The sequence below is a fragment of the Prosopis cineraria genome, unplaced genomic scaffold (assembly GCF_029017545.1).
Source record: "Prosopis cineraria cultivar Desert tree isolate PC_DT_omini unplaced genomic scaffold, ASM2901754v1 PC2, whole genome shotgun sequence".
Lineage (NCBI taxonomy): Eukaryota > Viridiplantae > Streptophyta > Magnoliopsida > Fabales > Fabaceae > Prosopis > Prosopis cineraria.
This window is the reverse complement of record NW_026555333.1, coordinates 45,365,178-45,390,634: the sequence shown is the minus strand read 5'-3', so window position 1 is coordinate 45,390,634 and position 25,457 is coordinate 45,365,178. Positions and strand designations below refer to the sequence as shown.

At 30.2% G+C, this 25,457-nt stretch overlaps 1 protein-coding gene and 1 pseudogene across 7 annotated transcripts; one reads left to right on the top strand and one right to left on the bottom strand.

The window, feature by feature from the left end:
* Positions 1–2,765: 2,765 nt before the first annotated feature.
* Positions 2,766–8,006, top strand: LOC129302230 (zinc finger BED domain-containing protein RICESLEEPER 2-like). Of its 7 annotated transcripts, none has more exons than XR_008591220.1 (4): positions 2,766–2,920; positions 4,168–6,220; positions 6,778–6,859; positions 7,086–8,006. XR_008591220.1 is itself a non-coding variant. In XM_054940941.1 (3 exons), exon 3 carries the CDS (start codon positions 4,581–4,583, stop codon positions 6,159–6,161), a length of 1,581 nt encoding a protein of 526 aa, XP_054796916.1. In that variant the 5' UTR covers positions 2,766–2,920; positions 4,168–4,258; positions 4,397–4,580; the 3' UTR covers positions 6,162–6,999. The 7 variants fall into 7 exon arrangements, 3 of the variants coding, with proteins under 3 accessions (XP_054796916.1, XP_054796917.1, XP_054796915.1); XR_008591219.1 differs by having other exon boundaries at positions 7,093–8,005; XR_008591218.1 differs by lacking the exon at positions 7,086–8,006 and having other exon boundaries at positions 6,778–6,999.
* A 332-nt stretch (positions 8,007–8,338) lies between these two features.
* Positions 8,339–15,886, bottom strand: LOC129302229 (probable galacturonosyltransferase 15; annotated as a pseudogene).
* Between the last annotated feature and the right edge of the window lie 9,571 nt (positions 15,887–25,457).

Below are 25,457 nucleotides of genomic sequence, written 5' to 3'. Positions count from 1 at the left end.
AAACTATATTCATAAAGGAAAAAGTTAATTAGTTCATAAGGTTGTGAATCATAATTCATAAAATTTTTTAAGAATATGATGATTTTTATATTTATAGTATATATTAATGTTTTATCATACTTATTATATTTAGTTGTTTTTTATATTAGTTTTTGTAATCCGTTTCATTACATTTTTTTCTAATAATCTAATAAGACTTAAACTTATTTTTAATATAATATTCTTCTTTAATCTTTAAAAATGGTGCGAGCTAAACCCTGATGTTAATAAAAATTAATTTTAATTGTTAATTGATTATAAAATGATAAAAAAAACCAATAAGATTTTCTTATTTTTTTTATAATTTTTTGGATACTTTTTGTATTATAATTTTTGCCTTTTTAGATTGTTTATTGTAATTTTTTAATATTTTTATAATTATATAATTTTTTCTTCTAATTAATTAATTGTTAAAGTTAATTTTTGTCGACAGGGATTAGATTATATCATTTTTAAAAGTTAAAAAAAAATATTACATTGAAAATAAGTTCAAAGTCTCAAATGCCCTGAAACATATAATTTTAGGACCCAATTTACCATCTAACCCTTAATAAAATTTTGAATCCAATTAATTATTAAGCCAACGGAACGTTGCGTCTCTTACACACCTTTTCTAGCCACGCAACAAAATATTTATATTCAGAATAGTATACATAACATGGAAGATAGTCTAGTGTTATTATCGTGCAAAGATTAATGTTACCAAACCTAATAGTAAATTTGGCCCAAAAAAAAAAACACTTATACGTAAATTACAGCCATTTATTATTTATTATTAAAAAGGAATAGTAACATCAATGCTAATTAAATATAAAACTAGATATTTGTATCAACATGAATAAGGTTAACAGAAGGAGCTAATTCTTTATAATATAATGAACTAATATTTAAATTTTTACTAAGAGAGATACTCATATGGAGTGTTGACAATGTTAACAAAATGATATTTGTAAATAATTAAAAACTAGATATTTGAGATATATAACGGAACTTAGCAATGTTGGATTCAAATTTGTATACTTTTAATGTTAATATTGCTCCCAAACTTAAATCCAAAATTTAATACGTGTATATTGAAATTAATACTTTCTTTGAATATAAATGAAACTCTTAATGGAATGTTTTTTCTTAATATGTCCCTTTTTTTATATATATAAAAGAAGGAAGCCATAGAACAACGACCCTTCGCAAGAAAAACAACATAATTCCTCCAAAGGTAGAAAATGAAGGCCTAATGGCATTGCAAGAGTATGTTTCGTAAGATTATTAGCTTTAACATTTTTGATCTCTGTGGATATAATCAAGATCAACAGTCCAATTATGTCGAAATAGATTTTGACACTCTTGGATCAAATCCCAATTTGCGTGAATATCACGATTCTGTATCCTTAATCAAATTCAAAACATCTAGTGAATCATTTCTCACTTCCCATAACAACCATCCCAAGCTCTTCATAGATTAATGAGACAAAACCCAAAGTTCATCTACAAGAGGATCTCCTTCAAAAATTTAAAACATAAAGCCTTCTAGGAGAGATTGACGATTGTCTTTAATAATACCCTGCAGCGTATATTATTACTGACATGCTAAAAAGTACCATTATCATGAATACTCACCCAACCTTTTAGCATTCTATGAGTATGAGGGGTTCTCATATCCTTGATGATACCCTTAATCTTCATGTGCCTTAGACTCAGTTGTGTCTCATCATAACTAAAAAGAATAGCCTTGACCCAATAAAATATTTGGTGGGTACATTGTATCGATATTTTCGAAAATGGTATATCATTTCTTCTTTTCCATAGGATCAGCCAACAAATAACTACAAATAATTCTTTTCATTTTCAATCCACTGTTCCCATTGTCGCAGGAGAATTCAAGTTCCCATATATTATAATTGAAAAAACTTGGGAGAATACTTGGTTTGATAATAGAATTGCACAATTTTTTTTTTGTGTGAATGGATTCCACAAGAATTTTATTTCCTCACAATCTTGAAGAACATGAAGAATATGTCCTCGATCAGTATTACAGGGAAAAGTCCTCTATCCCTCAAGCCTCAACTTTTAAAAATTTCTGCATCATATTAAAAAAAAAAACCTTAACTTTAGAGGTTATTTCCATGTAACCGACCTCAAAGATAAAATTTATTGTTGTTACCATAAAAATCTTATAGAAAGTAAAATATGATTTCATGTGAAATCTTTATTACATTGCACTTTACTTTGTATTATTTTTAATTTAAATTTTAGAAGTATCCATCCTATATATTTCATATTTTATTTTTTATACATATATTTTATTTTTTATTTAAAGGGTGAATTTGTCACTAAGCTTTTAATTATATATATATATATATATATATTCGCTTAGTTCTTATTATAATGCACATTTTAAAAAAAAATTTATCCTTAATATAAGGTATTTTATAAGATATTAATTAGGAGTATATATTTATAATATTATTTTTATTTAAATTCTTTAATTATGAGAGAAAGAATGCAATAAAAATTTAAATTTTTTATTTAAATAGGAATAAAATTAAAAGTTCATTCAATTTTCATACAAAGTTGTTAAGTTAATTTCCTTTTTTTTAATAGTTTAAAATATCTTATAATAAGGATGAATAATTGTCAAAATGTTAATTCTGGATTTTGCCATTTTGGTCATTTGCATATCTGTCCTTGCTAAATAATCAAATTACATTTGGCGCGTCTGAGCTCACACCACTGAGTGACCACGCCTGTCTGCTCGATATCCGGATTTGCCCATACGTACTTTGTGGATTGGGTGATTGGATCTCTCTCTAACCGTACCCTAATACTTCCTTCTTCCCTCAGTTCCTACATCGCTCGCATTACTTGTGCTTCTTCAGCCACCGTACGTCCTGAAAACCCTAATTTTCCCTTTTTGTTTCATTCTCTTCGTTTAGTTCTGTTTTCATGGCTTCTAATCTTTGTAGCTGACTTTAAATCTGTCATGGATCCGAGTCCGGATGCAATTAGGGTCGTTTTGCCCGCTTTTTGATTGTGTGCATGTATCTCGTTTCCGATCCGAAAACCACACCTACCGGTCATCTAACCCGATCTCTCAACCCGTTTCGAACCGGTTCTGTCGGGCGGGTTTGGATGGCTGTTATCATGTACCGAGGCGGGTCGACTCGCCATCGTTTCTGTATTTATTTATGATTGACGTTACTTAGCCTTGGCTTGGAGTCCGAAATTTCTGTGTCTCTGAAGAGCCGTGAATAGAATGTCTCTCAGTTACTTTGTCTTTGGAAAACAATGGCTACTAAAAATATCAATGAATGGAATATGTAGTTGAATTGCTTTTTGAGACTAAGCTTGCTCTTCGCAGTAGGGTTGGTGTGGTAGGATGCACTATTTTGATTGTTTGCTTATTAGCTTACGGGGTGAACCTATAGGTTAGGCTGGTTAGCATGCAGTTGATAGCCTATGAAATTGAATAAAGTCTTAGAACTATATTCATTTTGGGATAACAAGGACAAGTTGTCTTGATCGATGAACTCGCCGAGAACCTCTGAATAATTGAACTCAGCATGAAAATCCGTCCCGCACTTGTCACAGTAGTTCCTATGTGAAATAATGAAATGAAAATTTATAGTGCTAATCCAAAAGCAGCTTTTTTTTTTTTAACATTTTAAAATAAAATCCTCTTCTTCTGTAGTATAACAGTGGGATATTTAGTTGCTACTAATAGTTTGTGTTTCCTCTATGAAATTTTTTCAGAGAAGTTCTTTGTGGGTCTTTGATACTTGGCAAAACTTGTATGTTCGTAATCTTTTTTTTTTTTTTAATTTTCACTTAAATTATGTACTATTCGGGTTGTATATTGGTTTTGAATTGTTGGTGTTCTGTAATTGAAGTCTATATATGAATTATGTTTTTCTAGCAACTTTTTAGGCTTGAGAAAGATATCGAGTTAGGTTTATATATCGTTTCATCATAAAATCACTTTTCTTTTTCTTTTTCCTTTTTGAAATAATTTAAATTGCCTATGCACTTATAATATTATGCGCTCAGAAAAGGTGCTCTTCATAAATATACAATGTATGTCCCTTGAAATGGATACTATTTGAAATATTCAACGGCCATGTATTGTGGCAGGTTCATGCAATGGATATGTCAGATGCTGTAGCTGCCAAATCAAGTCGATTGAAGTCTGTTGTATGGAATGATTTTGACAGGGTTAAAAAAGGTGATGCATATGTGGCTATATGTAGGCATTGTAAAAAGAGGTTGAGTGGATCTAGTAGTAGTGGAACATCTCATTTAAGGAACCATTTAATCAGGTGTCAAAGGAAATCTAACCATGGAATATCACAATGCATTGCAGTAAGAGACAAGAGAAAGGAAGGGGCTCTTGCAATATCAAATATCAGTTTTGATCAAGATCAGAAAAAAGATGATGACCTTCACTTGTGAACATTAAATTTGAGCAGGAGCAGTTAAAAGATGACATATTCAGCAATGGAAACAAGAACTTTGATCGAAGACGGAGTCAGTTGGATCTTGCTCGCATGATTATTTTGCATGGGTATCCATTGACTATGGTTGAGCATGTTGGTTTTAAAGTATTTGTGAAAAATCTTCAGCCACTGTTTGAGCTCATGACAGTGAATAGCATTGAGGCTGACTGTATTGAGCTTTATGAGAAAGAGAAACAAAAGATGAATGAGATGTTGGACAAATTACCTGGTAAAATCAGCCTTAGTGCTGATGTGTGGGTGGCTATGGGTGATACTGAGTATCTGTGTTTGACAGCAAATTACATTGATGAATCATGGCAGTTAAGAAGGAGAATCCTAAATTTTATCATGATTGATCCTTCTCATACTGAAGACATGCTTTTGGAGGCTATTATGACGTGTCTGATGGATTGGGATATTGACCGTAAGTTATTTTCCATGACATTGAACACTTGCTCTACCAGTGATAACATTGCCAAGAGAATTGGTGAGCGCCTTTCACAGAATAGGTTTCTTTATTGTAATGGTCAATTATTTGATATACGCTGTGCTGCAAATATTATCAATATTATGGTTCAGGATGCTTTGGGGGCAGTAAGTGAAATAGTCAATAAGATTCGAGGAAGTATTCGCTATATCAGAAGTTCACACACTGTACTGGAAAAGTTCAATGACTTGATTAAAGAAGTTGGGATCCAGAGTAAAAAGTACTTATCTCTGGATAACCAAATGCAATGGAATTCCACCTATTCAATGCTTGAGACTGCCTTAGAATTCAGGGATGTCCTTACTCTTTTACAAGAGAATGACAATGCCTACAGAATCAATCTTTCCAATGTAGAGTGGGAGAGAGCCACTGCAGTCACTGGCTACTTGAAGTATTTTGCTGACGTTACAAATGTTCTCACAAGGAGCAAGTATCCAACTGCAAATATTTACTTCCCTGAGCTCTGTGATGTAAAGTTGCAGTTGACAGAATGGTGCAAAAACTCAGATGAATGTATTAGTTGCTTGACATTAAAGATGAAAAGCACGTTTGATGAATATTGGGAGAAATGTAGCTTAGGTTTGGCAGTTGCAGCAATGTTAGATCCTAGATTCAAGATGAAATTGGTAGAGTATTACTACCCGCAAATCTATGGTAGCACTTCCACAGGTCGCATTGATGAGGTCTTTGATGGTGTGAAGGCCTTGTACAATGAGCACTCAATCTGCTCCCCATTAGCTTCTTCTCATGATCGGGGATTGGCCTGGCAAGTTGGGAATGGTGTACTTTGCTTACCAGGTAAGGACTCGAGGGATAGATTGATGGGGTTTGACAAATTCCTCCACGAAACTTCTCAAGGTGAAGATATGAAATCAGATTTAGAAAAATACTTAGAAGAACCTCTCTTTCCACGAAATGTTGATTTCAGCATATTAAATTGGTGGAAAGTACACACTCCTAGGTATCCTGTCTTATCCATGATGGCAAGAAATGTGTTAGGGGTTCCAATGTCAAAAGTTTCACCAGATTTGGCATATAATATCAATGGAAGAGAGCTTGATCGCGATTGGAGTTCACTTAACCCTGTCACTGTTCAAGCTTTGGTGTGTTCACAAGATTGGATACAGGGTGAACTGGAAAGTTAATGCACTGTTTTCCTTCTGCCTTCTGACTTGTGTTGATTCTTCACTTAAGAATTTCCTTTGTAAGTTAGATCTCCTAACTTCTCAAGTCAGTTGTCCTTATTATCATGTCCTATTCTAGTTTTGTCCACCCATTATGCATCGAAACAAGTTGATTTTATAAATCTTATTCTTGGCATCTTTTATTCTTTTTTTAAATTGTTTTGGCGATCTCTTGCATCTTGTGAAGTCTTCCGGTTACCTTTAGAAACATATTCTTAATATGCCAAGGGATATCCTGGTGTTATACAATTTATCCCAATTACCATGCACCGAAATGTCAATTGATCTGCTTAGCCTTCTTTGACTGAAGTCCACTCTTGGCCTTGTTGGAACTTCTGGATCCCAGGCCTTTCTATGGGGTTTTGGAGCTCCATAGATATCTAAAGATCGGAAGAACCTCCTTCCATATGGATTCAGAACGAGTTTGGATACCTATTTGGTGACAATCGCAAATACCTTGTCTTGTTGAGACCCCCATAACAAAAACAGGATTTTGTCTCCCCTGTACATCTATATCATAGATGCATTGCATTCCACCTGCTTTATGAACCTCCATAAACATTGTTGTGAACGTCAGGTCTCAGCCAAGAAAGTGGTGTCTGGTTGGGGTGGCCTTTAATCAGGTGCTGAAGTCGTAAAATTATCGAGGGGCAGCTAAGGTCAGATCCTTACTTGGTATTTTCACAAGAAAAGGATTCCATTTTTTTATATGTCTACCATGTCTCTGCCTTTGTAATTATGCTCAACAATTTCTGTACATTCTCATTAAATTTCAAAATGTATATGAGCATATTTTTAATCGCTAAGGTTTTTTTTTTTTTTTGATCGATTCATTTCTATATTTGTACATCGAAACAACGGTTGTAATTATCTACAGTGTCTCAGGAGACAGATATGGGATGGCTAGTTTTGAATATCGTCGTCTAGACGGAAAAGAGGAAATAATTTCCTCTGTTCATGTGATCTTCAACCCCATTCTTCCGTGGTGACTGGTTTGTGTTCCTATCAGTAGGAGTTTGGGAAATGCCCGTCCCATATGGGCTCAGGTTTAAAAACTCTTAATTTAAATTTGATCGTTTCCTAAAATTTGGCCATTATTAATTGGGCTCAAGGTTGTACCTGATTTTTTTTATTTAAAAAAATTAAATTTCACATTATTATATTACATATCTAAGTTCTAAAGAATAAATTAAAATTTTCTGAAATTTAAAATGAGTAATTATGTAAGTTAATATTCAGCCATAATCTACATTAAGTTGGATAGTTAGTTAATTAGATAAATGGGGAAGGTGGTCATTGAAAACAAATCCTAAAGGAAAATGACTAAATGTTACAAAGTATACTGGGGATTACTAGATTGTTCGCTGAAAACTTCCATTACAATGATCATCACTCTCTCCCTTAGCATTTCAATTTTATTTTTTAAAATAAAGGTTAACTTAAACAGGTAGCTTGAGTTTGAATTTATTTTTTGAGCTTATATAGATTAGTTTCAAAAGTTTTTATGCAGGTTGGGCCCAAAAGTTTTTATGCTCTTCATTTTCAAAGCTCAAAAGAAAATGAGCTGAGTTCAACCAAAGTTGATGTAAATGACAGAAGTTCTCTTCATTTAAATATGTGGTTGAGGGTTTAACTTTTGCCTTTGTGCATGTACCAATTTAGTAGTTGAAATTTACCCATTACTTTCAGTAATTTGAAAGAGATATTTTTCATTGTTGGGGAAAATAACAACGTCACTTCATGTTTCTGGCCCTCCTTACCAACCTCAATTGTGCTCTTATCTCAATTGTGCTAATTGTTGATAGCTCATCTAGTTTCTCAATTTTCAGGGGCAAACTTCCTCAGATTTCAAACTAATGAAAAGGGGCTACACAACACTTGAGAGACACGGAAGTTGCATCCCACCAGAAAAAAAGGGATTCAAGTGCAATCTGTTTTCATCCAAATTGGAATACAAAGCCAATTGTCTACAAATTTGCTGAGTTAATGATAAATTGTAAATTTGTTAAATTTAAGATTTAATTCCAAATGAATATATAGCTATCAAAATGGGAATAAGCATTACTCAAAAAAGAGAAGAAAAAAAAATGGTGGTACCCTATGTGCCCAAAATTTCACCAGAAAAAAAAAACCTCAGATGAACTTTCAAAGATATATGGTGATAATAGTAACCAAGTGTTTCTCAAAGATTCGTCCAAGACCTGTACAACAGTAAAACTTTCGGAGAAAACTAAAGAATGCTATACAATAAAAATGTAGATAAGCATTTCCATCATGTAACTTACAGAAATCAGAATACTAGGATCACTAAGAGCTCATTCATATCTGTCTCGTCTGCGACTATTATTGTGCTTCTAATTTTAGCAACTGCATTGTGGCTTCACCAAATTGCTATTTATGAACATAAAATAACTTACATCATTCCGTGTTGGACGTATAAGTCAGAGACTGAAGGACCAAACCTTCTTCCCTCTGATCCATCAGTATATCTTGCTCAGTCTCTTGAATAACTATATTCACATCTTGCTCCTTGAAAATTATCTCCAATTTTGAGTTTTGCTGCTGAAAATTGATGGCGAAACTCAAATAGGTGATTTTTCTTTTCTGGATCAAAGTGAACTTAGTCTCAAATGAATAGCAACAGTGAAAGAACTTAGCCCCTTCACCAAGTGATTCTACATCTGCGAATAAATTTATCTGACAAATTTACATATCTGTTCCAGAAACTACGAAATTGTGGGAATCCAATTTCAAGCCATGGCTTTGCAGGGCCATTAAAATGGATAACAGCAGCCGATTGCAGTTTCTCTACGCTGATTTCTTCTGATTGATAGCGATAACCTAAATCAGGACGAGCCATTTTGAATCTATAGGATGGACATGACCCTCAAAGGCAATCAAGGCTGGTGGAAGCACTCCTGGGTTCCATAATTGTAACCCAGACCTGAGGTTCTGGGGAAATAGATAATATACAGATAATAGTCCCATGAGACAACAGAACGAAACAGAAAAAACATAAACTAGTTCTCTGTAAGAAAAAGATATGTGTAAACAAAGTGTAATTTATTGTTTGACTTTAGTTATTTTGTTTCTAACAGTTCTATAATGTCATCTTGGTTTTCAAAAGATGACCTCAGTCTCATTTTGTTTCTTGAAAATTATTTTTGCATCACTCTAGTATTAAAAGTCCAATTCGGCTCAAATTTCATCCTTTCTGAGATATATCAGCAATACTGTACAATTTTTTTAAGGGATTAAAGTAACAAAAAAAGATTTTTTTAAAGAGTTGACATTGCTTGTAAAAAAAAAAAGGATCATATAAGTGGAGTGTTGGATTCAGGTTTTGTAAATGAAGAAAAATGCATGTTAGGAAGAGTTTCTCCTCAATGGATTTGCTTAGCTGGATTTAGATGAGTCTAAATTCAATGTGACTTTTTAGAGAGACTTATTTCAAAAACTAGTATAGGTCCTTTGTATTATATGGAGTCTCAAGACTTAAGCTGTGCTGTTCATAACTCATAAAAGAGCAGTTTGTAAGAGTTTTTATACTATATATACATATATATATATAGATAGATATATAACCTTTCTGGAAAACAATAAAACTAGAGTCATATTTGGAAGACCGAAAGAAAGTTTCGTCCTTAAAGAAATGTTTATGGTTCTAACTTCAGACGTATGAAGATGTCAATAGAACAAATCAAGTGGAGTCAGGCATACTTACAAGCTTCAACCATTGAAGGTAAGTCTGAGTGATATTTGTTCTTCGCCAAGCTTGAAGATCAAATACATTGATGCCATAGAGCCAAGCGCACTGATCAGGGTCAAAGTAGGATGATATGAAGGGATGTGAAAAGTTGAAGTAGTTTGTATATTTACTGTCAGAGCAACAGGTGTTTCCATCTCCACAATATGACTTGAATACAGAACCACTGACTTTGCCATAAAGATCTAGCTCCCACAATGAAGAGATGTCGTGTTGCACGACAACATCATCATCCAACAACACTATCTTGCTGAGATTAGGAAACAACTGTGCCAAAGGGCAAAACAAAAAGGAATTTAGATGATGAAATCACCATTGTCTGGCATTTGGAATTGCCATTAGTCAAGCAGGTGGCTACTTAAATACAAGATATAAAATGCTGATTACACATTTTTGTCATTTAACAATCTTTTTTATCAATTTTTATTCAGAGACTAGGTTATATTTCATCCAAAATTCCTCCCCCCTTTTCATTTTGGTCTCATTTGGTTAGAATAATGAAATATCATAGAGAATGGAATTAAAAAGCAAAATATAAATAATTTATAAAATATTTATTACGTCTTTATTATCACTACCTGAGGATATATCTCCTTTGATTATTTTTTTTAGTAGAACAAGAGACCCATTTCTCATCTCAGTCTCATTTTCTGCCTTTTAATTTCATTTCTCAATATTCTATATACTGAGCATATTTTTTGTACGTGTACCCAATGAAGCTAAGTAGAGTTCATTTATACAATTTATTCCAACAAACCTATTAAGTTGTAGCGAGCTACATATTGAGAGAGACCAACTCGTACAGGAAAATAAATTAAAAACAATAAGATTAGATCATTAATTTAAAAAAAATAATGACCAAATCGTGTATTTACTTGGAAAAAAATAATTAATTACCTCAGGGATATACATTCGAAGATGATTCATCAGGGAAAAGCTGCTAGGCCTTAAAGCTGCCAAGAATTTGCCTTGCTCCAAACTATGACCAATCTCTTTTTCTTTAAACTTCTTGTGGAATCTCTTCCCAATTTGGTGATTAACTTGCATAATCTCTTTAACATTTGCGTTCACTTCTTCGGACCAGTCACATTGGTGCAGTCCCCTAACCTCCAAAACTGATGGTTCAATAGAATTTGTGGCAAACCAAGCATGCATTGGAGTGTAAGTTTTCTTGTCTGTAACGACGTGAAAGACTAGTTTTTCAGGGTTGGCTACATTTTCAATTACGGAGGCCACAACAACAGAAGCAGCAAGGACATTATCAGTTATGAGAACCAGATGCTGAAAACTTTCACTAACAAGGCGAGACACGTATTCAGGAGGAGGCAGACGAGATCGTGCCATGGCATTTACAGAATATTCTTCAGCTAACTTGAGAGAGAGACAGTGTAGGGTTTTGGGAACACCGTGTGAAGCTAAGTGCCAGAAAATTGATTCTTGTTGCCTGGCTAATTGGACCTTGTGATCCATCTGTGATAGCTGCATAGTTAAGAGAAGAAAAGGTGGAGTTAATGAAGATCCATCACTCACGTCCTCATGTCAATAATCTGCGGCTCATGGAAAACAAGATAATGTAGCAAACTCAGCTCCTTTACACAGGCAGTTCTTGAGTATAGTGCAATTTTTGCCTCAATTTTCTCGTAAAGCTTATTTGATCTATTATATAATTAAATATCTTTTGAGTTTCGTGAAAAAAAATACATACTTGTCTTTAACTTTAAAATATAAACATATTTCTCAGGAAACAAAAAAAGTTACCTTAAGTTTTAGTATAATATATTAATAACTTGTATGCATATTTTTTTTTTTAAAAAAGACAGTTAAATTAGCAATGGTGGGGTGAAATGCAGATAGGATGCATGTTGAAACTCTCTAATGTAACGAAGAAAAATTAAAGTGCAGAGATGACTTTCTGTCACATGAATATAGCAGCCATTGTGATCTACACAACGGACATCAATAGCATAATATGCGAGAATGACATTTAAAATGAGACCAGTATTAATTAGCATATAATGAATTTCACAGAGATATAACACTCATTAGGGCGAGACTTACGGAGATATTTCATCCATTAAAAAAATGTAAGATATGTTTTGAGGGATTAGATGTTTAAAAATATAACACATTTTTAATCTTTCAAGATGTAATCATTATTTTTTTATAAAAGTGTTTATATTAAATAAATTACTTTACATTTATTTTAGGGTGAAACACTCTATTAAATAAGAGTAATTATAAAAAAATACGGTTAGTTTGAAGATAAACAACTGCTTTATAAAAAGGTAAAATTTAGTTAAAGTTGTTATATATTTTTTAATAGAGGGAGTAGTGATTTTCACCTGTTTATTTCTTTTTCTATCTTTAGCTTTATCTAATGTCAACTAAAAAAAAATCACGACCCATGTATTCTATACATTTATATGTAGTTATCTCAAAAATTAAAATATGCAAAAATAAAATGAGATGAGATTCTAAATAGAAAGAAGCAAGGAACGAAATTTCTCGTAAAGAGAAAGAAGCAGCTTAAAAAGCAGTCTGAACCTATCGGTAATATTTATTTACCATGGCTTTGGTTTTGAAAGCAAAAGCCTTGAGGTCTTGTCCTTTAGACACCATCTCATTCACAAGCTCGTTGAATGACTCGGCTCCTTCCTTATTAACATTATCATCCTTTGCCTCTAGAAGCGCTCTAGTCAGCTCATCTCTGAGTTTCTTCACGTACACACATGCACAATACATCACCACCATAAAAACCAAATACTAATGTAATAATGCACTAAAAGTTTTCTATTCATGTAATTTATCCCATATTTATTATTATTTAGCAGTATTATTTTATTTATTCGGTCATCTGTATTTTCATCTCGACATTTTATGTAATAAATATTTTGCAAAATATGTTTCTATTTTAAAAATAATGACAAAGCAGACATTTTGACCACAATACTATATTAAAAAATATTTATTATCAAAATGTTATATATTCAAAAGCATTTATCAAATATTATAAATTATTGACTTGTCTTGCATCAAACCAATTTCTTACCAGCTTTTTCACCCCTTTGGACACATAAAACTGTTTAGGTCATACCGAGTTGTCTCGGCTTCAATTTTTTTACCATCGAGTGGCAGTGCCGCCGCCCCTATTCCCTCCCGCTCGCCCTGTTCCCATCTCCCCCACCCCACCCCCACCCCTTCTTGTTTATGCATTAATACATAATTTTGATTATTTATATTATAAAATATATAAATATAATTATTTAGATATATAATTAGAATTAAGTTTAAATTATTTTACATTTTACATTTTTTATTTAAAAACGTATATTTTTCATTTACAAAAGTTGATAATTTTTTATAAGTTACTCCCTTCGTTTAAAAATATAAGGCATTTTTTAAAAAGTTAGATGTTTAAAAATATAATTTTTTAATCTTTAAAGTGTAATTATTGTTTTTTTTTTCAAAAACACCCTATTGATAATGACTTTATATTTATTGTAGGGTGTTTAATATGAATAAATATAAAAAAATAAGATTAATTTAAAAATAAATAACTACTTCATCGAAGTAAAATTTAATTAAAAATACTTTATATTTTTTAATAAAGGAAGTACTATTTTTTAGAAAGATAAATTATAATTTTTTTAATTTTATCCTTTCGTAATAATTTATGATATTGAAGTAAGAAGTTACATATTAGAAAGTAAATATTTTTTAAAAACGATGAATTTAATAAAAATATTCAAAAAATTTTAAACAATATTAATTTTTTTTAACCAACAACAGTATTAATCATTTAACTAATTCTTGTTAATCTGACGAAATTATTAAATTATAATCCGGCCGAGGCAGGACGACGCGTGGGGAAACCGGGCAAGGAAACAGTCAAAAACGTGTTGTGGAGATAGCTGTCATACTTGTACTCCCCCCTACCCTAATTATTACTAATGGCTGCGTCATATCAGTTCCGTTGCTTTCCAGAAAAGTGGAGCACCATATTGCACTCCAACTGGGCACGTGTTTTGGGAATAAACCAAAGCTTGCGCCAGTTCACAATTTCACCATATCATCAATTATTTGTTTTGATTTTAATTTCACTAAATAAATATCAGAAATTTTGAGCAAATTGACCACTCACCAGAGATGCGTCACTTCCGCTGAAAAATCTCCATCCCATGCTATCTGCAATGCACATTAAATTTACATTCATGCTTTCCTTTTTCTTTTTAATGATATATCCAGTTATATTTGGTTTGGCATAAGAAATGAAGCATGAGAAAAATCCAAATACCAAATTTGTCTTCTATAGCGTGGTCTCATCTCTTAGCATAAATTTTCGACAGAAGACAAGCTAAAGATTAGTATAATTCAATATTTTTAAATTAAAAATTAATTATCAATTATATAACATAAAATCCATAATAAAATAATTATTTACGGAATAAAAAATTGACGTCTTGGTTGTAATAATAGTAATAAAAAAATTCTTCAATAAGAAGGCTCGATGTAAACTTGAAACTTCAAAGCAACCTCGTGTCGTGATTTGACTTGATAATACGCCGTGCATTCATCTTGTGCCCAAAACAACTTACGAGACACAGAACTGCACTTGCCAAACTTCAAACTTCTTGCGTCTTGCAAAATTCAGCTATTCTTAAAATCTGTATACTCCCTCATGTAGTAATTATAGAAATAAGTTTTAAAATCTTATGTAATTTTAAATACATGGTAAAGATGATGTAGTTATTTTTAAAAAATATTATTCCTCCAATTACAAACATATAATTCTAATTTCTAAATAATATTTATTGTAGTTTTAATTTTTAATGAAAGATAAAGTTTAAAAGTTATACTTTACCCAGAAAAGAAGTTTAAAAGTTATACATATTACTCCCCAAAACACTAATATTCCAAAACAAAACAGTTTGCATTCTACGCTATCAATATCAATACAAGTACATACTTAATATATCTATAATAAAATAAATTTTATATGGCTCACTCGATGCCCAGTATCTAGTATCTACTTGATGAAAAAAACCAAATATATACCTAATTATGCAAAAATAAAATATAGCTAGTATTTCACCCAAAAAAAATTGGCCAGTAAAATTTTATCAGTGATAATTAACTTTCAAAAATGATAATTAAGAATAGGTTTAACAACTTGTATGAAGTATTCATTTCTAACATTTTAAATCGAAGACAATTGGCTGGCAAAAAAATCAGAAAGAATTTGGAAAAAGGATTGAACAGATAAGAATGGAAACAATCAATTAGAACAAGTAGAGTGGCAGAGAAACGAGAATCACCTAAAGAGGAACATACAGAAGTGGATTCCAGAACCAAAATCGCGAATCTCACAAAGAGGAACGGCAATACGATCGCCAGCAGCAGCAGCACAGGCAGCACTGTCCTAGCGGAAATCCGGCGACCAGAGGTGGCGGCTGAGGCTGCCGTCTTGGGCAAGCCTTTGCCGGCGGTGCCGTTCGATATCGTCACTCTCTTGATCCCGCTCGCCGATATGTAGAACTTCATCTTCTGAATTCCATTGATCCAATCCTTCTCCTTCTCCTTCTTCGCCTTCTTGGATCGAATCAGCAAGAGATCTGAAGCTTCATTAGCTCAGCGCCGAGTGATGAGTGAGTGAGTGTCAGTGAATAAAGTCCAGAAAAAAGCGGGCGGGCGGGCGAGAGAGAGACAGAGAGAGAGCAAGGTTGTTGCATTTGCAGAGCACTAAGTTCACGGGTTTCGAATTTTTCTCTCGCAACAATAATCTTGAAAGGATCAAAGCGAAACTGAATTTTATTTTCTTTTTCCTTTTGTTTTCCAGAGAGGAAAGAAGTTGTTTCCCAGAGATGAAGAAAACGCCAAACGAAGCCGCGTTCAAATCCGCGGGAAATTATTAGTACAGGTTAAAGACACCCACGCTATAATATATATATACACAAACCCCGCAATGCGTTTAGATAGCTTTGCGTGCTTGTCTGTTTGCCACTACTTTGGACTCTAATTACGAAAGTGACCCTTCTTCTTTGCCTTTCTCTCACTCTCACCGACACCTCCTTGTGGGGTTTATTTTAGGTGGCGTCGGTTACAGGACACCCCTCCCCTTCCTGCTTTGTTAAGGTATTAATGACGATTAAAAAAACTTTAACTTGGTGTTTTATTTTATATACAAAGTGATTTACTCATTAGGTGTAACATTTGCACTTCAATTTGGGGTTTATTAGATTCATGCTCGTACTTTTTTTTTCTCCCGAGACGCTGGAATTGTTTTTTTTATTCCATTATCCAAAAATACATAAGGCTTATTTCAGGATTCGAATTTGATAGTCAAAATTTTAAAATAATTTGATTCAACTTTTTCAACTAATTAAATTATGTGGTGATCAATATAATTGTTTTGTTTTATTTTTGTAGGTGTGTTTATGTTCACTCAACTAGTTAGATAATTAGTAATTTTAATTTTAGCAGAATTTCATTTGTTTTATTGGAATCAAGTACAGGTGAGGTGACCAAGAGGTTAGCAGAGTTGAGATACCATATGCTAACATAAAAATATTACTCCTAGCCTTCTTTGGCATATAGGCCTGAATTTAAAGAGATTGAAATTAAATTTAGAATTGAGATTGAAATTGAGATTGGAGCTTTAAAATTATGTTTGGTATAGAGTAATAATTGTAGGGAATATTTTTTTTATAATTAAATATAAATTATAAAAAGACTATAATACCCATTATGATTAATAAAAAAAATTCCCAAAACCCATTTCTTTGTCACTCACAACCCCAACCACCCCTATTGTTGATCGCCCTATTCAATGACATGGAACTAGGAACAAATGCAACAACGATTCTCGTTCATGATGAATCTCAAAGATTCGAAGGCAAATGCAATAAACATAGCAACCCTGTTCAATGCATATTTGAAGGCAAGAAGGCGAGTAGACTAGAATGGTGAGAACGACGTCGATGGTGGAAGACTAAAGGAAGACAAACGGGAGACGAAGGAAGACAAAGGGAGAACAGCGAGAGGTAGACAGAGGGCAAAGGGAGGAAGACAAACTTGTTAATAGTGAAGGACAATATCGATGCTAAGGACAGCCATGGTAGACTCGATAAATGAGAGAATGGTGAGGGATGGGGTTGGGGGTGAGGACAAAGAGATGGGAGAGATGGTGGCTAGAGAGGGAGGAAAAGTTGACTGGAGATATGTGAGAAAAGCTACATTTCAATGTTGGTGGTTTGATGAGAAACGAGGGTACTTGGTTTGAAAGGTTTCAATCTTGGAATTAAATTTTTTAATACCACCTTTTTCATTATGAGTTTGGCCAAAACTACCTATGTGAGTTTCAATAATTTCAAGTAACAAGTAATCATTTATATCAAATATTGTAAAAGTAGGTTAACTCAATTTCAATCCTACTCTACTCTCACCCTTTCAATGCCCTTTATCAAATAGGGCTCTACATCCCATTTATGAACAAGTCATATCTAATAGGTGGTATCACATCTTCAAGTGATATGTCACAATTACGTCATTTTTTATTTTCAAAATTAATAAACACATTTATATTTGTATGTGTCTTTTACAAATGATGCTGAAAGAAGTGAAGAACTATCACCATTTAACAGTCAATTGACATAATTGTAAGGGAAACTATAATCATTATTTTTATCAAAATGTCATATTATATTGCAATTATTAATTACATTATTTTACATTCGACAAGTTAACAAAAAAGTTTAATATTAAGAAAAATTAATATAATATTAATAATTAATAATATATCTTGAAAATAATATTCATTGAAAATATAATTAGATTTTAAAAACTATATTATGATACTCGGAAGAAATTACACAACATTCACATTAAAAATAATAATATAGAATATATATATTTCTATTGAGTTATATTTTTAGAAAGTGAAAATTGAAATTGTTATTTAATCCAATGATTTTGATTTTCTTCGACAACCAAAAAAAATTGATTTTCATTTCAAAGGAATAAGTATGATAAGCACTCTACTTAAAAATAACAGTAATTTATCTCATAAATCTCTCAAATTGATTGAGTGAATAAAATGATAGTATATGAAAAATCATTGTTCAGAAGATGACAACCTCTTAAATGATATTTAGATTCTTAGATAAACTTGATACATCATGTCATCCATTGTCTATCCAATAAAAATATGACATTAAAATAATATTAAATATAAATTAATTCTGACATTAATGATAATGAAAAAAAACAAGAAATCAAATAGGCATTTTATTATAAAAAAATTTATTAAAAATAATAACACATAAAATCTTATTTGATTAAATGGTGCAATTTTATTGGATGAATTATAGGTTCATTGAGTTTACATAAAAATTTCTCTTCTAATATGTGTGTGTTATTTGTTTATAAAATATACATTGACAGTAATTAATATGCTATTTTTTTAAATAGGTATAAATATTGCAAATATTTTTTCCCATCCATCCATATTATTGTTACAAGTGTTAATGGCAGTCATTTCTGGTATCATTATTAATTTGTTACTGAAGTCTGAATGTACTATAAATTTTCACCAAATCACTCCCTTCCCTTATTGTCAATGTTACGGCTGCTTTTTTTTAGGTTGAAGAAAAATTATTCTTTGTAATTTTCTAAAACTAAAATGTATGATGTTTTTTTTTTGGCATGCCTAAAATGTATAACGTTTATTATAGTATTGTTATTGTGCAAATAATTTCTATTTTTATTCCGAGTATTTGGTATATTTTATTTACAAAATTATTTTTATTTTAGTTTTTATTTCCATTTCATAATATAAATGACTTATTAAAGCAGAAAAATAATGACTCTAGAAGGTTTGGATTTCAATTTTTATTATTTTGTTTAATATTTTAAAATTTTAATCATTTTTAATTTAAAATTCTCGTAACTAAGAAAAGACTGAAGACATAACAATAAATTATATCTTCAAATTAAATGGGAAGGATCTAAATATTATTGATGAAAACAATATTGCATATTGAATGCCAACACAATCTACTGCTTTTAACAAGTACTGGTATAAAAAAACAAGTATCAAAAGATTAAATAAATTTAAACTCACTGAAAATACAAGATGTATTTTTCGTAAATATAAATATGAATTACTATTATTTTTCTTAATTTTTTTTCCATATAAAATTATTTTAACATCCTTATATAGAATTAAATTACGTTGAGATCAATGACGTCCACTAAACTTGGACTTTTGTAGACTACCTAGAGTTGAGTTGTTTTTGTTTAGGAAAAATTAATCTACAAATTCTTATAGTTTTTGTTAATTTTGAATTAGTAATTTGAAGTCTTTTTTATTTTAACCAAGCCCTTACAATTTAATCTCTTACATCCCTAAAAATTAAATTTATTAATGAAAGATTAACTTTTTCAAAAAAAATTATAAAAAAAATGGATTTAATACTTTTGGTAAAAAATTGATTAAATACAATAATTACACTTTTAGTAAATTTTTATGAAAATTATATATGTACAAAGGTTATTTAAAAACAAATTTTGAGTTAATAAAAATTATGTAATTAATTCTAAATTTATATAATATTTTAATCAAAATACAAAAGTTTTTTAATTATTTTTATTAAAATAAAAATTCAATAATTATAACTTCTAGAGATTAATAAATTTAACAGATCAAACTATAAAAACCTAATTAAAAATAAAATAAGCTAAAGTGACGGATTAATTTTTTCTTGTGTGTGTGTGTGTGTGTGTGTGTGTGTGTGTGTGTTGTGCTTATAATGAGTTAATGATCTGACTTCAATTCACATGCATCGTTTGACCTTAAGGTCACAAGTAGGGAGTAATGTGCTAACAATTATTTGCAACATGTTGATGATTTAACTTTGTACTTATCCTTACTCTTTCTTGCCTCTGTGTGGGCATGTCTCAAGTTTCAACTGTAATTTAATGCTTTCATTGCAATCTTCGAATCTCCTTTTTGTTTAACCATCATAACTTCCTCAAACTGAAATTGACACAGCTCTCCAACAATAATAATTGTCCCCTGACTTGCTAATTACTCCATCTAGTATTTAAATTAATTTACATGAAGATAATAGAACTTTTAATATCTAAATTTTATATTGATTTAGTCTTCAAATTTTGACTCAATATAATTTAATCATTGTAGTGTACTTCTTATAATCCTATATATATATATATATAAGCCACTTCTAAATAGTTTATTAAAATCAAAGAGAAAACTTAAATCATTGATATTACTTGAAAGAAAGAAACACTACTGTAAAAAATAAAACATTTTACGTCCATAAATTAAGTCGGTTTACAAAAATCCTACGTGACAAAGGTAGTGGCATGGTTGTAATATGAGCCAGACATTTCACGTCAGTTTGGGACAACCTTGGTGGTGATGGTGTGGCTTATCTTCTTCTTTTACCCGGTTTTGCTTTTCCTCTTCCACTGTAAGTGTCGTTTTTTATTCTTAATTTTTATTGCTTATGATATTGTGATTGTTGGCTATAATGGGATATTTATAGTTGGGAACTTGCTTGGATGACTTTGTCCCTTCAAGTTTTTATTTTTTTACTCTAGATTTTTTAATTTTTATTGCCTATCGTGTAATTGTTAGGTTTAATTAAATATTTGTATAGTTGAGTATTTTTATTGATAAATTTGTGCCTTGAAGACTTTATCTCTTAAGTCATTTGGTTTCATTTATAAGAATTTGGTATTTGTTTAGATGATTTGTGCCTTCAAGTTTTTATTTTAATTCTCAAATTTATTTTTTATAATAGTTGGATATTTGTATAGATGAATTTAGATATTTAGATTGTTAGGCTGGTTTAGTTAGTATTGCTATTGATACTGATTAATTGTGTATATCTTTGGGAGGTCTTAAAAATGAGGGAAGATTTTGCCAAAGTTTTCAAAAATTTAACAAGACCTTATTCTAACCCATCATTGCTATTAAATTGAAGTCTTTTAAGTGTTGCATAGATAAATTTAAGTATTAAAATTATTCGGTTGGTTTAGTTAACATTGATTTGATGCTGGATTAATTATATATTTTTTTTGAAAATTTTTAAAGATAAAGGGAACCTCTGTCAAAATTTTCAAAAATTAAATAAGACCTTATCCTAAATTAGTCATAGCTATTAAATTGGAGTCCTTTTAGTGTTGTATGGATAAATTGAGTATTTAGATTATTGATTGGTTAGTTAACATTGTTATCAATGTTGGGATATATAATGTATTTTTTTGGAGGTCTTGAAAATAAGAGCAACTTTGTTGAAACTTTTAAAAATTGAATAATGTTATCCTAAATTAGTCAGAGATATTAAATTGAAAGTATTATTTGTTTACAATGGATCGGGCTTGAAAATTGCCATGTTTAAATTGTTTTATATTGGTTTAATGTTATTAAATTTTAGGATGCCTCACAATTATAGGAAAGCTTTGCTGAATTTTTAAAAATTATTTTCTGTTGGTTTGAATGTTGATTAATTAGTTTAGTTAAACAATAGATCATACTTGGATGATCCATGCTATGAGGACAATTGAAAAATATGAGAATGATGTGGAATAATTTCTTGAATTTCTTAAAAGGAATGTGCCTAATAGAAATAAAATGTTTTATCCTTTTGTGAATTATTTAAATGAGAATCAATTGAATATTTAGAAATACGAGAGCATTGTTTTGTGATGAGATAAGTATGAGGTAAAGGCATCACATATGACATGGTGAAACAAAAAAAAATGAGTTTTATGTTCCAAAGGAAGACGTAGGTGTGAATGTTTAGGATGACAGAATAAAAAATATAATCTGTAATATTAGAATAAAGTCATTTGTATGAGTACATGCATATGAGAGCGTGTGTGGTGATGCAAAAAAAAAAAACACTTTATATTTAAGGTGTAAAATTAGACACCTTTGAAGCAACTATATAAGGCTCATCATTTTTATGTTCATAGATATAAATTAGTCGAGAGAAATTGACTGAGGTGAGATGCCCGAATATTAGTAGTATCCTTTGCGCGATTGTATTATTTACCCAAATACATTAGAATATGATCACTCTAAAACACCCTTGATAATACAATTTAATTATATTCACAATCTTGCCATAATAAGGAATGTGGATGTCTTCATAATGCATGTCATCTATCATTGATCGTCACGTGAACTCACATAACTTCAATGTTGCTAATTAACACTGCTACAATTTTTGTTATATGGTAGCTGTTTCCATGTAGATTACTATTCCGCAGCTACAAAATGCCTTTGGTTTTGCAGTGAACTTAAAATTTAGGAAACATTACAATTCTAAGATGTGCTTAGAAACAGCCTTATCAAAATCAAATTCTTGATTTTAATGAGTTAGAACTATAGTTTTGGCTTTGACAAACTTATCTAAGTAGTCAATTACTTGTGACATGGTGCAAAATCAAACAATTAATTTCTCAAATGTCGATCAACATATTTAAAGTTTAAAAGTAGAGTATCACTTACAACTTTTATACATAGCACAGGAGAATAGGGTGGCTTGAATTTGTTTTATAGTAAATTATAAACAATTTATCGTATAATTCTATAATGTCTATTGTCGATCTACATTATTATTTTTCGATTATACACACACGTGACATGTGTGAATTAAAAAAATAACAAAAAACAATAAAATAGATGAATAATATAAGTGCACACTCCATATGTAAACTGTATTGAATGCATAACAAGTACAGAATGTCAAAGAATATATCCAAAGAAGAAGTATAGATGCGTGATAGGGGTGGTCCTTATCGCTTATAGCTAATAATTATAAGGCCATTAAAGACGTGGCCAAGATATCCATATATATATATATATATATATATAGTAGCGATCATCAATAATGGAGTAAGAATCTTTATCTTCCTTCCCCAGTGACAATGCGTGTCTGCCATATTTGCAAGACTTTGACTTTAACATCTCCTTAGGCCAAATATATATATATATATATATCTTAATCAAATGTTCAAAATAGTATATATTTGTTATTTAATTACAATTTATTTAACCTAGTTACCTGTTTAAAAAATAATTATATGAATTTTTCATTTTTAAAATCAATGCTAATCTCTTATAGATTTTTATCAATATTATATAGATATTTTTTTTTGTTTTAGAACATATACACGATTATTTTGAATTCTATTATTTTTTAATGAAATTTAATTTTGGTTCATAGAGTTGTGATCAACTTAGGTTAAGATTCTTGTGGTTTTTACTAAGAAACCGGTTTTTAGAATTATGTTAACCATGGTTTACATATATATCTAGAATTCTAGATAGAGATTAGAGATGATGTACCAGTGTCACTATTATTAATATTTCAATGAAATGCAATTGATATGGTAATGACATTTGATAACTGTAAGGATAAGGACATTGATAAAAGGAGATCGTAATTTCAAGAATTAATTTCTTATTAAAATTGAAGTTAACCCCAACACGTTAGAGAACAAAACCTATATTTTATGTATTTTCATTTTTCATTTTAAAAATAAAAAATAAAATGCATATAGTTTAAATATTGAATTCAGAAAAATCATGTGATTTTCGGGTGATCTTTAAAACATTGTTGTTTATATTAAATATACATGATCTTATCCGCATATAGTACGTGGCTAAGTTAATGCGGCTAAGTTTAAAGAGAAAATATCATTCAAGAATTATGGAAGCAAATTAACATTAAACAAGGATCAAAAGATGTTGAAATGTTACTGCATGACCATGGAACTGATTGAAAATAATTTTAAATGAGAATATTGCTTTTTTTTTTGTTTTTTTTAAACTTCTCAATTAGTGAATAGTTTCTTATTAAATTCTAATAGGTATTTGTAATTAATAAGTAGTTACTTGTTGAAACATGATCTATACTAATCCCTTCCTATAATCAAATTTTTTTCAAAATCTTGAACTTATCAATTAGTACAATGATTTGTTGTTTTAAATGCGAATGTGTACTTATTAATGAATGAATGATTGTTTATTAAAACATAATCTACATTCATTTCTTCAAACAATCAAGTTCTTTCAAATTATATTGAATTTATCAATTAGCAAATAACTTCTTATTAAATGTGAATGGGTATTTATTAATTAATGAATGATTACTTGTTAAAACATGATATTCAATCATCCTTTCCCACAATCAAATTTTTCATATTCTTGAATTTGTTAATTAACGAATGATTTCTTATTAAAAAAAAGAAGGCAGGGGTTTTATAATCTTTTTTTATTTAAAATTATTTTCAAATCAGTCCCCTAATCCTACTATAATATTTTAAAATCTTTAATCCTTAATTGATATTAAATACCTTTAGTAGTCTTGAATGATACCTTTCCTAAGTTAAATGCGTGCTATTCTTTTCTATTTTTTCCCCCAAAAATAAGAATACATCACGTTTGTATTGCAGACATCACGTTTATGAAATTTATGTGTCTGAACTGCATAATTTGTTTTTTTCCTAACTCTTAACGGATATTGAAATATAATTTTTAATAAAATTTATTAAAATTATATAATTATTTCTAAAATCAATAAAATCGCTTATAATTTTTTAAAAGTATATAGATGTTTGAAAGGATTTAAGTTTTCTTTTATTTTAAAGTGATGTTTGTGTACATTTCAAACCAGAAACAATATGTATGCAAAAATTTTGAGAAACTCAGACAAAGGTTTGATATGTTTGTATTTTTTTAGTTTATAATAGATATATATATATATATATATTTAAAATATAAAAATAGATTTATGCAATCAAAATAACTGTAAAACACCCTATGATTTTAAGTGTGTTCTGTATTTTTAAGACATTCAACAACTTTTTAATTAAAATCCATATTTTATCCTCAAATAATAGAGTATGTATGGCTTAGTTAGATGTGTGTGTTCCTGGCCCAAAAAAAAATGTTTGAGCTCTGTATTTTGTCAATTTTTTTTTTAAAAATTTGTATGCCGACAATTTATGAAATTTGTTATATCCATCTATATTACGCCATTTCTTAATATTTGAATTCAACTTATCAACTGAATAAGTCAGTCGTTAAATCGATGGATTCTGTTATTTATTTATCTTTGGGGGTGCGTTTTTTATAAAATATATAATAACATTATAATACATGTATTATTTTAATTATATAGATATAGCAGTCTAAAATGCCTATGAAATTAAATTGGAATGCAAACAATTTTTTTTCTTAATTTTATATTAACTTTATAATATCTGATAATATTAATTAATGAGATTCAAGTATTATTGGAACTGGAAGGAGCCTATTTAATATATTTTTTTTTTTATATTCGCAAAGAAGATAAACTTATATACTTTTTTTTTTTTGGGCCAACGACTTATACACTTAGCACTATATACTTAATTAATGTGGTTATTTTCAAGTAAATTAAGACGCGTGGATCTTT